The following is a 12,833-nucleotide window of genomic DNA, read 5'->3' as shown; positions in this document are numbered from 1 at the left end:
CATTCACTCACTGTCGCGTATACAAGTGTGTTGTGCTCTGATGATGCTGAGTTGAAAAATCAGCAAAATATTAGCGTTAATAAAACATCTTTGTGATAAAGTGTGTGTGGTGTTGTTAATACTGTGAAAAATAAGTCATGAATATAGATGCTTGAGTGGTGCCTATGTGTTCTATTAGTCATTGTTAAGGCAACTCGTGAATGCTGGGGAGTGTATTCCCGTAAGCTCTCTGGTCAACTTACTTTATGAAGCTTTCACAGTTTCTACATTCAGCTTTGAAATAATGCTGGATTTAATATCCACTTTACTTATATAATTTTGCAACGCCGAATCGAAGCCTTTTGGCTCTTTATTTAAGTAAATACCTTTAAGCACCGACCGAGAGTTCACTTACGAAAAATACATTTCTCTGCCATTTCAAGTTTCTTAGTACTCTGCCCACAAGCCAGATTGTTTGCCTGAAGACATCATGAACTTGATCAGAGACAAAAACAGAGCTAGGAAAAGATTCCGTAACATGTGTGCACCACAAGATAAAATAACTCTAAACAGATTAACTGGGACAGTAAGGAGATGCACTCAAAGCTCATAGAGACCAAGTATGGGATGAAATGTTATCCTCCATTTCACCTACTGATCACTCCATCTGGGGACTACTGAAAAATATCAAAAACAAAGACAGATCCCTTCCCCCAATATTCTCTGACCAGGGCTTTGCTCACACAGATGTAGACAAAGCAGAAGTTATAGCATACAACTTAGAGGAGCAATGCAGGCCTTCATATGGAAACCTTGACTTTGACCACATATATAAGATTCACAGCAAGGTCAGATACCCACTCAAACTTCCTATCACCAGCACTGACCATATTGCACCAATATCACCTGCTGAGATATATGACATTATTAAAAAATTAAAGAACAAAAAAGCTCCTGGGCTAGATGGCATTACTAATCAGGTGATTAAACTTCTGCCCTGAAAAGCAGTAGTGCACCTGACCAGTATAATAAATGCAATTTTAAGATTTCACTATTTTCCTTCCATCTGGAAACTGGCTGACGTAATTCCTATACATAAGCCAGGCAAAGACCCACACCTACTGCAAAATTATTGTCCAATCAGTCTCATCTCAAATCTGGGTAAGGTTGCAGAGAGGGTCATCCTTTCACGACTCTAAACCTCAGTAAATGACCTAAACATCCTCCCTAAAGAACAGTTTGGTTTTAGGCAACACCATAGTACTACCCAACAAATTCACAGAATTGTCGAATACATCAACACCAGCTACAACAGGCACCAGTGCACAGGTGCTGTTTTCCTAGACTTATCCAAAGCATTTGACAAAATCTGGCATTTTGGACTCCTGCACAAACTTATCTCAGCCAGTACCTCACTAAAAATGGTTCATTTAATCCATTCATATCTTCAGAATAGATCAATGCAAGTAAAAATCAACGGTTCTACATCCTCCCTGCGGCACTCCCAGCATCTTTGCTGGAGTGCCGCAGGGATCTCTACTGGCTCCATTGCTGTTCTCTATATACATGTCAGACATCTCACACAATCCGATGACTTCCATTTTGGCCCTGTATGCGGACGATACGGCAATACTAACCAGATCGCTCAGACCCCATTTCATTACCAGAAAGTTTCAAGAAAACATTCTAAAGCTGGAGGGTTGGTTCTCTAAGTGGAGATTGGAAGTCAACCCCCAGAAAAGCTCAGCCGTTCTTTTCTCAAAAAGGCCAATGTCTCCTGTAGGAGATGTGTTACTATTCAATACTAAAATTCCCTGGCAGACAGAAACAAATTACCTGGGTGTAATTCTCGACAAAAAGCTATCTTTCAATCAGCACACTAAGTCTGCGTGCACAAAGGCATCTAAAGCCATAGCTCAGATCTATCCACTAATTAATAGAAATAGCAAGTTCAGCAACAGAATCAAATTGCAACTATACCAGATGACAATTCGTCCTATAATCACCTATGCCTTTCCGGCCTGGAGCCACACCTCTAATGCTAACATTATCAAAATACAGCGGGTGCAGAACAAGTGCTTGAGAATGATTCTGAACGCCCCATGGTATGTTAGAAACAATCAACTCCACAGAGACACAAATATTCCCTATATTTTCTCTTTTGTACAATCCTTAGCAACCAAGTTTTTTCTAAAGACGTCCACACATCCCAATGATTTGGTTCAGCAAGCTGCAGCATACGATCCAACGGACATATTCAAATATAGAAGACCAAAAGCTATATTAGCCTCCTTTAGTGATGCATAATCTCCATGCCCATTCAGGGCGAGCAATCTGCTCATAAATTTTACCTTCACTGTAACCACAACAGATAGCGGGGAATATGAAAAGCATCTTACTTCATCCCCTAAAGACATAAATGTCAATTGTCAATTCTTAGTACTGAACAAGAGTTTTTGTTCCCTTAAGGTTTCTGCCTGCTCTCTGAGGAGAACCAACAAGTTCAGAATAGCTGTCAAGAAGTGAAACCTTATCAAAATGGACTAATAAAAGGTGAATATATAGACACTTGGGTGGTGCCTATGTCTTCTATTAGGCCACGCAACGGTAACTCGTGAATGCCGGTGAGTGTATTCCCATCAGCTCTCTGGTCAACTTACTTTATGAAGCTTTCATAGTTTCTACATTCGCATTTGAATAATGCTGGATTAATATCCACTTTAGTTATATAATTTTGTATCGCCAAACTGAAGCCTTTTGGCTCTTTATTTTAATAAATACTTTTAAGCGCTGACTGAGAGTTCACTTACAAAAATACATTTCTCTGAAATTTCAAGTTTCTTAGTACTGAACAAGAGTTTTTGCTCTCTTAAGGTTTCTGCCTGGTCTCTGAGGAGAACCAACAAGTTTGAAGCAGTTGTCAGACCAGTGAAACCTTATCAAAATGGACTAATAAAAGGCGAATATACAGATGCTTTGGCGGCACCTATGTCTTCTATTAGTCCGTGCTGAAGGCACTCGTGAATGTCAGGGAGTGTATTCCTGTAAGCTCTCTGGTCAACTTACTTTATGAAGCTTTCATAGTTTCTACATTCGGCTTTGAAATAATGCTGGATTTAATATCCACTTTACTAATATAATGAAGGAGAATGTTATCAACAACCACTTTCTTCTCTACCTGGAGACCCATTAATTAATTTATTATTATTATTATTATGTGACACCTCCAAGGACTCCAAAGACTTATCGAGGGAGGGCACCTACTCTACAACTTTCCATCTCCACCACTCAATCTGCCAACTACAGCGAACCACTTCATCTACACCAATGCCATCTACTGCTCACCATCACCATCAATATTTTCACTGACAATCACAAACATCCATGCCCACAGCAGGATTCAAACCCACAGCCTCAACATCAGTGTTGCCTTGGCTTACATTACCTACATTATCAAATGTGCTAACAAAAAACAAATGTACAGATGCTTGGGCAACTCCGATGCTGTGGACTGTATTCTCATACGCTCTCTGGTCAAATTTATGAAACTTTTGTAGTTCCTACATACATTTGGCTTTGAAATAGTGTTGGATTTGTAATAACCGCTATTCCTATAACATTTATGTTTATATAGGTGATACAGAATGGGTGTTAATTCTGGAACCAAAGTTTTGAGTACAACTGAAGGGTTGCCATCTGGACCAGGAGATTTATTAATATTTAGACTTATGAGGATTTTCTGGTATTATGGTAAATGATAAATTTGTCGTGACTGACAGCAAAGGATTTAGCTTCAATTCTGGCTTGATCTGTGAAGTTCAAAATGAGGTCATATGAACATTACAGTCACCTAGGAAGATAACCTCACAGTTTGGATAATTAAACTGTAAGAAATCAACTTTTACAAATAAGTTGTCAAAAAAAAAAAAAGGATAGCATGGTTGTCTAAATTAGGAGAGCAGTAAAGGCAGAAAATGAAAGCTAAAGTAAGTTAAGGAAATCTTGAGCAGTGCAGATCGAAAAGCAGGGATACCAGGTTTGAGTGCCTTTGGCAATGAATGTCAACTAAAACACTCAATTATCTGACAAGCAAATTATCTTCCTGTGATTATATAACTGAGGGATTATATATAAATTTAATTTACCTTGTGATAGAACAGACAATCAGCCTTGTTTCTGTATTCAGCTATGTCTATTAATTGCACATGCTCTTGCTAGTTCATATGCTTTGCAGGAGTAAATGCTGAGATTTTTGTTAAAAAAAAAAACATGCTTCACGCTGGTCTCACAGAGTGAAATGGGTTGAAGTAGGTTGTTTATATAAGGACCTTTCTTCATCTGAAAGAAAGAACATCCTTAGAGTTGTTCCTTGTATTCTAGACAGGACTAGTAAGAGGCACATGTCAGCAGTAGCATGCTGTAGAGAAACTAGAAGTAAATTATTTAGTGTGACTCATGGTGATCACTGAACAGCATTTAAGTATAATGATAAGTGTGTTCCACTGACTTTGTAGTTCTCTAAATTTGTCATATATATTATAATACTTTTTGAAATTAATTATGTTAGGGACTATGCAATTAATATAGATGTGAAAAAAAATGAGAAGCTCTGCTTAAAGTAAGCTGGCTAATAAAGAGGGTGTGAGCAGGGGAGTGAGAAGTAGATTTTTTTCGTGCAGAGTTGTAAATGATTGGAATACCTTGCCTGAGAGTGTGGTGTCTGCAAGGAGTTTGAGTGTGTTTAAGACACGGTATGATGAGCTGTGTGTGTGTGTGATAAAAGGACCTCCCAGATGAGCCGTTGACTCTATGAGGTCTTCAGGTAATAATAATATTAAAATAATATCATGTGGACACTGTGTGCTGTAGGATTTTGAGTTTCACAAATAAAGATAATGAAGTCAAGCATGTTGTACTTATCTTAAATTAAGAGAATAAAGTTGGAAAATTCTAATATTTGGAAAGAGCTTACATTTAAATAACATCCTATTTTAAAATACAACTACCAATCAATTAAAAACACATTATGTTGAATTATAAACTCCACACACTTGATTACCTCAAACTGAATTACATAATCTTCAGAAACAACCATATCTTTGGTATATACTGCTCTTTCACCCTCAGTTGCTCCAAACATCAGTGATTCTCTGTGTTCATTGCTATAAAATAAGAAAATAAAAATTAAATACATTAAGTGGATGTTACACATTAAACAAATAACACACATCTGTATTTCTATTAGTGCTAAATAATCATTATTATTATTATATGAGTATCTGATGGATGCCGTCAAAAAAAGAATCATTGTGAGAGATTAACTAACCATTATTCACATAATCATAACTCTCCTTAAACTGGTTCACTGTTGGGACATGCACAACTACCTTAGGAAATCCATTTCAGAAAATCATGGAGACTATAACTGTGTTAGAAATAATTACTTTAATTTCCTGACGTTTTGACCTTCATATTAAGGTCATCATCACCTGGAGTACACACACACACACACAGGACAGGACAGGACAGGACAGGACGGACGGATGGACAGACAGACAGACAAAGTTATATTACATTTCACATGGTATGCAAAAGAGACAATGAGTTGATCAACGGTTATTCTACTGGACTGATCTCTAGTGATAAAAAATAATTAAATAAATAAATAAAGTAAAAATAACTACAACAAAGCTATATTCTATTTATAACAACATCAGAGAACAGTTTCATATAGATAGTTTTATTACAGCAAAAGTGATGTACTAATTTAACATGAGAGTTGTTATATTAGAGTTAAGATCCTGGATTACCTACAATCATATTTATAATTGACTTTTATGAGAAAGGTTATGTGGGTAGAATATGTGCCTTTCATATTCTTGGGATTTTTACACCATCATTATTGTTAAGATTAGGGTGGTTGATAAGAATTTCACAGACCTCCTTAAATTTATGTTCATACCACATTTTGGTGTGATGTAAACAACAGGTGCCTTTCCAGTCAATTCTATGCAGAGTATTCAGGACATGATCAGAAAGGCCAGCTTTACCATAGTTATTAAATTTAATGTGCCAATTATGTTCCTTTTTTTCTGGATAGGAACTGTGAGTCCTGTTTATACCATGGAAATTACATAGTATACTCCAGGGTGGGCCAAAGGAGGAAGTGGATCCTTGGATGTGTTGAGTAAGTTCTTTTACTCAGCTTCCTCCGCTGGCCCACCCTGGAGTATACCGTATTTAAATCACCCTGGAGTATACCATGAAAATTACATGGTATACTCCAGGGCGGGCCAACGGAGGAAGTGGATCCTTGGATGTGTTGAGTAAGTTCTTTTACTCAGCTTCCTCCACTGACTCACCCTGGAGCATACCGTATTCACTGCACCTGTAATTTGCCCTATATAGGGGAACAGGACTCACAATTCCTATCTAGAAAAAAAGGAACATAAGTGGCACATTAAATTTAATAAATATGGTAAAGCTGGCCTTTCTGATCATGTCCTGAATACTCTGCATAGAATTGACTGGAAAGGCACCTGTTGTTTACATCACGCCAAAATGTAGTATGAATGTAAGTTTAAAGGAGGCCTGTGAAATTTTTATCAATCACCCTAATGTTAAGAATAATGATAGTTTAAAAATCCCAAGAATATGGAAGGTACATATTCTACCTGCATAACCTTTCTGCCTAAAAGTCAATTATAAATACGATTATAGGTAATCCAGGATCTTAATTCTAATATAACAACTCTCATGTTAAATTAGGACATCACTTTTGCTGTAATAAAACTATCTATATGAAATTGTTCTCTGATGTGGTCATAAACAGAATATAGATTTGATGTAGTAAATTTATTTATTTATTAAAATTTTTTTTCTCACTAGAGGTCAGTCCAGTAGAATAACCATTGATCAAATCATTGCCTCTTTGCATTCTGTGTGAAATGTAATATAGCTTGTCTCTCTGTGTGTGTGTGTGTGTGTGTGTATATATATATATATATATATATATTTATGAAGAATTAAATGACTAGAACCGAGATTTAAGTAAAAAGGTTTTAATATAAACACACTACTAGTTTCGGCCTGTAACAGCCTTCGTCAGGTGACATTATAAAAGAAAAAACACTAAACATTGAGGGTTAAAAGACTACGAACAACACAGACAGTCTTTATACATAATTAGCATGAAAACGTTGTAGTTGTATTTGAAGCTGTTCTTTCGTTTGTTGCATTGTTGGGAGAGTGCGTGTTTGCTGCATCACGTGAACGCCAGTACATGATTACAGCTGAATGACTATCTGGGAGGTTGTAGTTTAAGTTGTTATTTAGATGAACAGGATTGAAGATGATTTCTCTAGATTCCACAATTTTTTCTCTCTATTTCGTCACTGCAACGGAAGATGTTAGTAGATTTTTCCCAGCAGACTTTGTGACTTTTCCTTTCATCATTAGGATTAGCCGAGAAAAGAATATGACTTGATAATGCACTCGCTCGCTGTCTCTTGTAAGTAATGTCCCTCATGTGTTCTTCCATACGCATTTCGACAGATTTGTCTGTCTGCCCGAAATAAGGAATATCGCAGTCACATAATATTTTATATACACCAGGGTATTTGAGTTGATGATGACAAAGTTTTGGGTGGCTAATTAAGGAATGGATCTTTGGAAGTGGAGTGAACAAGGTTCTGATATTGTATTTTCTTAGAACTTTTGCTAATTTGTGTGAAACAGTACTTATGTAAGGAATAGATATATTGTCTTTGAATCTATTTGTTTCTTCTGAGCGATGTCTAGGAGGATTAAGAAGGAATTTGTCAATGATTTTCTTGGAATATCCATTAACTTTGAAAGAAGTTTTCAGATGGTTTATTTCTGTAAGCAGTTCATTTGGGTCATCAAGAAGGGAACGGGCTCTACGTCCCAAGGTGGAAATTATTCCAAGCTTATGAGGAGGGAAATGATGAGACTGACTGTGCAGATATCTGTTGGTATGTGTGAGCTTTTTATAGAAAGCCCACACATACCAACAGATGATCATTATGCGTAAGTACTGTTTCACACAAATTAGCAAAAGTTCTAAGAAAATACAATATCAGAACCTTGTTCACTCCACTTATATGTTTATATAGTGTTTATATTAAAACCTTTTTACTTAAATCTCGGTTCTAGTCATTTAATTCTTCATAAAACTATGTATGCTAACCGAGTCAATGATCATTCTGTCATATACATATATATATATATATATATATATGTACACCTGGGGTGTACACATATATACACAGATTAAGGTTTTGACCTTAATAATGAAGGTCAAAACGTTGGGAAATTAAAATAATTATTTCTAACATGGTTGAAGTCTCCATAATTTGTGTGAAATGAATGCTGATCACTATGTAACACTAAAGGAAAGGATACCTTAGGGAATCCATTCCACTCATTCATCAATCTCCAAGCAATAAGCCTAGTCTACACATCATTACTACTACTATGCTCTTACACAATTTCCAGTGGTGATCTCTCTTTTGTTTCAATCATATAGAATTCCTTTAGTAACTTCTATCAGGTTCCCTCTCCTCTGCCTGTCAATCAAACTCTGCAACCCAAAACCTTAATCTGTATTCATAGTGAACTTTCCACAGGCCTGTCACCAGCTTGGTCACTCATATTGGAATCCTCTTCACCACCTCCTGATCTCAAGAAACAAAGGTGACCAAATCAGTGAGCAGTAGTGAAGATGTGGACAAATCATTTCATTTATTTATTATATGACACCTCCAGGGAGTCCAAAAACTTATCGAGGGAGGACACCTACTCTACAACTCTCTGTCTCCACCACTCAAATCCACCAACCACAATGAACCGCAACTACCCTCATCATCCACACCAATGCCATTTACCGCCCACCACCACCACTACCGGTATTTTCACAGACAGTCACAAACATCCATGCCCACAGTAGGATTCAAACCTGCAGCCTTTTTTGTTGGAGACCAAATACGCTAACCACTCGGCCAACCAGGCTGGCATAAATACGATATTTATGCTATAATAAGGTTATGCACACAAAGTGCATAACCTTACATTTTACAACATTACATTGATGATCATTCAAAATTAAGTGGATATTGAATACCACATTATTTCTTAGCCGAATAAGATAGAAAATCTAATCTAAGAGTATTACTTTAGTATTACATCTAGGTCTGCTTATTCACTGATGAGACCTCAAAAAAGGTCGAAACCAGTCTGGGTAGTGACCTTCTCTCATAATGTAGAACAGGAATACATCTCCTAGGAGCTGTGTTTTACATTATGAGAAAACACTAAGAACAGTGATTTTAACTTGCTCCACCTTTACTACGAGTTGCCTTACATTGCACTACCAGGTGTTGGCTTATGCTTGTACTCGCTGAACTTTATATAGTTTTCTATATTCGGCATGAAACTCTTAGATTAGATTTTCTATCTTTGAGTTTCTTATACGGCTAAGAAATAATGTGGTATTCAATATTCACTTAATTTTGAATAATTTAACTTCGCCGAAGTGAAGCCTGTTAGCTCTTATTTTCAGTAATTGTATTTGTGCATCTTTTTGCAACTCGTACAGTAAAGATACAAGCTCTGACTATTGAAACCTTAGTATTACACCTAGGTCTGCCTACTCACTGATGAGACCTCAAAAAAGGTTGAAACCAGTCTGGGTAGTGACCTTCTCTCATAATGTAAAACAGATACATCTCCTAGGAACTGTGTTTTACATTATGAGAAAATACTAAGAACATTGATCGAAGCTTGCTCCACCTTTACTACAAGTTGCCTAGCATTGCACTACCAGGTGTTGGCTTATGCTTGGACTTGCCAAATTTTATATATATATATATTTTTCTATATTCGTCATGAAACTCTTAGATTAGATAGATTTTCTATGTTTGAGTTTCGGCTAAGAAATAATGTGGTATTCAATATCCACTTAATTTTGAATAATTTAACTTTGCCGAAGTGAGGCCTATTGGCTCTTATTTTCAGTAACATTGATAATCATTATCCTTTGCTCACAATGCCAATTTATTTATTTTGTCCACAATATTTATTTATTGAAATCATCCTGCAGGATATCTACATCACATTACCTTTATTGACTATTGCCCGCTAGAGTTTTGCATCATCAGCAAACTGAATATCCCTCCCCCTTAAACCTTTCACTATATCATTAATATACAAAGTAAAGAGTAGTGACCCTAGTACTTGGTCCAGGGGCACTCCACTAGTTACCCTCATTTTCCTTGATTTCACTCCATCCTTTGATGTCTGTCTGTCAGTCACCCCCTATACATGCCACCATCTTATATCCATTCCTATTTGCTACAACTTTTATTACAGTTTTAATAAAAATATCCATGCAGTCAGATGCCTTTGCAAATCCAGCAGTATTATAGTGTACTATATCCCTTATCTAATTTTGCTGTCACTCTATTATAAAATATGAATAAATTACTAAGACAGAAATTGTCGTTTACAAAGCCATGCTGCCCCTTTGAGTATCTTATTCCTATCCACCCATTCCTGAATTTTACCTTTAATCAACGTTTCAATACTTTAACTACTACTCCAGAGATAATACTAACTGTTTTGCAATTTGCTACTTCTGTCTTAGACCTACCTTTATGTAATGGAACTACCTTACCCTCTTTCCACTGACTTGGAACTTGCAAGAGACGAGATTTAGATTAAAAAACTTTGTCAGAGGCACAGCCTCTTGCAGATTCATGTAGCACACGAGCTGATATACTGCCTGGTCACACTGCTGTATTCACATTGACATTGTCCAATTATGTCGAATACCTCCATTTCATCTACCTCAATTCTCACATCAACTTCTGTCACATTGGTGACTGCATAGTCTCGACCTGAATGATACACCCTTGAAAAGTGATCACTTAGCTACTCAACTATTTCTTCTGCTTCTGTCATTTTCCTACAATCATCACATTCTTTCTCTTAAATGCTACACAGTGAAAAATCTCTTTTGGCTTTACTTTGGCCTGATTAGCTAATTTTCTCTCATATGATTTAGCCTTCTTTATTGATTTCTTAGCAATCTGCTAAACAAAACAACCGATGGTAGTAAGAATGATGAAAGCAATATGAATATAGTGACAGTTGAAAAACAGAGATGAAATTAATGGTAAGGTGGTGATGGGATTGACAGCAAACAAGCGTGTGTGACTGTGTGATAAAATAGCAAGAGTGAATCATTTGAAAACTGAGGTGGTGATGATGAGGCAGATGCAGAGTGAAATGAAGGGAACTATTGATTCGTTTTCATCTTCTTTGCACTTCCATACGTATCAACAGTTCTCTTCATTTCACTCTGCATCTGCCTCATCGATGTCAGTAATGAAAGACTTACAAGAGGCATTGTATGGGAATTCAATTATTAGATGTGTGGTAAATGAGAAGATGCAGAGGATCAGTTTTCCTGGAGGTAAAATGAATACAGTGATTGAGGCACTGGATATGATGAGTAAGTGAACAAAAAGAGTTGGTAGTGGTAGTAGGGACATATGACTTGACTGGACATAAGGAGAACATATACAGTACTAATGTACGAGGGACGTCCAGAAAGTAAGTTCCAATGGGCTGTCAAAGAAACAAAAATATACTTACAAAAAAATTTATTGGAATTATTACATTTATGGCTATTTTGCCTGCTTCTGTTTAGGAGTGCCCCTGTTTAAATGTCATTGGCTTTTTACTCACGGATTCTTAGGGCATGGTAGATGTATATTTACCAATAAATATATGTAGCATAAAGGAAGAGAAATTTGCACATACCTTTTTCAGGGTGTTGTGGCTTTTCTTCTTTCAGCGGTGTTCAAACTACTGTGTGTGTGTGTGTGTAGTCAATGTGGGAGAATTAAAATAGAAATGGAAAAAACCCGGGGTTTTTTTTTGAATAATATATATATACATATATATTATAAGTGATGGGCGGAGCGTTTTTTTATATTTATATAGGGTGGGAAATGGTGAAAGGGGTTGAAAACAGCAACTGATTTTTAGAAGGGGAGGAAAAGGGGTTGATGGGGTGCAGTCCGTTTCGGCTATTCTTGGTCTTTCTCCATATGTTCAGACGACGACCAAGAATAGTCGAAATGGACTGCAACCCATCAAACCCCCCCCTTCTAAAAATCAGTTGCTGTTTTCAACCCCCTTTCACCCTTTCCCAACCTATATAAATATAAAAAACGCTCCGCCCATCCCTTTTAGTATATATGTATATATATATTATTCAAAAAAAAACCCGTTTTTTTTTCCATTTCTATTTTAATTCTCCCACATTGGCACCCCCCCCCCCCCCACACACAGTAGTTCGAACATCGCTGAAAGAAGAAAAGCCACAATACCCAGAAAAAGGTATGTGTAAATTTCTCTTCCTTTATGCTACATATATTTATTGGTAAATATACATCTACAATGCCCCAAGAATCCGTGAGTAAAAAGCCAATGACATTTAAACAGGGGCATTCCTAAACAGAAGCAGGCAAAATAGCCGTAAATGAAATAGTTTGCTAAGAGGAGTAACATGGGAGTTTTTCCAGAAATAATATCCATACTTTATTGGAAATTAAAGTAGACATCTTTCATTACTTTTCTACATAATTTCCACCATTGTTCAGGTACTTATCATAATGAGGCACCAAGAGTTGTATACCTTCATCGTAGAAGATTGCTGCCTGTGACGCAAGCCATGTATTGACCGCTTCTTTGACCTCGTTGTCGTCATCTTGAAACCGCCAGCCACCAAGGAAAGATTTCAGATGTTTGAACAGGTGAAAGTTGCT

At 36.7% G+C, this 12,833-nt stretch overlaps 1 protein-coding gene across 1 annotated transcript in view; it reads right to left on the bottom strand.

Moving 5' to 3' along the window:
* The window catches only part of LOC150108407 (reelin-like), a 920,570-nt gene that overhangs the window by 348,353 nt on the left and 559,384 nt on the right, over nucleotides 1–12,833 (bottom strand). Inside the window, exon 38 of the mRNA XM_090390755.1 lies at nucleotides 5,039–5,141. Within this exon, the coding sequence (XP_090246881.1) occupies nucleotides 5,039–5,141 (103 nt within the window). The remainder of the gene's footprint in view (nucleotides 1–5,038; nucleotides 5,142–12,833) is intronic.

Source organism: Typopeltis vanoorti, chromosome 3, assembly GCF_054136105.1.
Source record: "Typopeltis vanoorti isolate ZY-2024b chromosome 3, IOZ_Tvanoo_1.0, whole genome shotgun sequence".
NCBI classification, from domain to species: Eukaryota; Metazoa; Arthropoda; class Arachnida; order Uropygi; family Thelyphonidae; genus Typopeltis; species Typopeltis vanoorti.
Note: the sequence above shows the minus strand (reverse complement) of the source record. Positions and strands in the feature narration are given on the sequence as shown.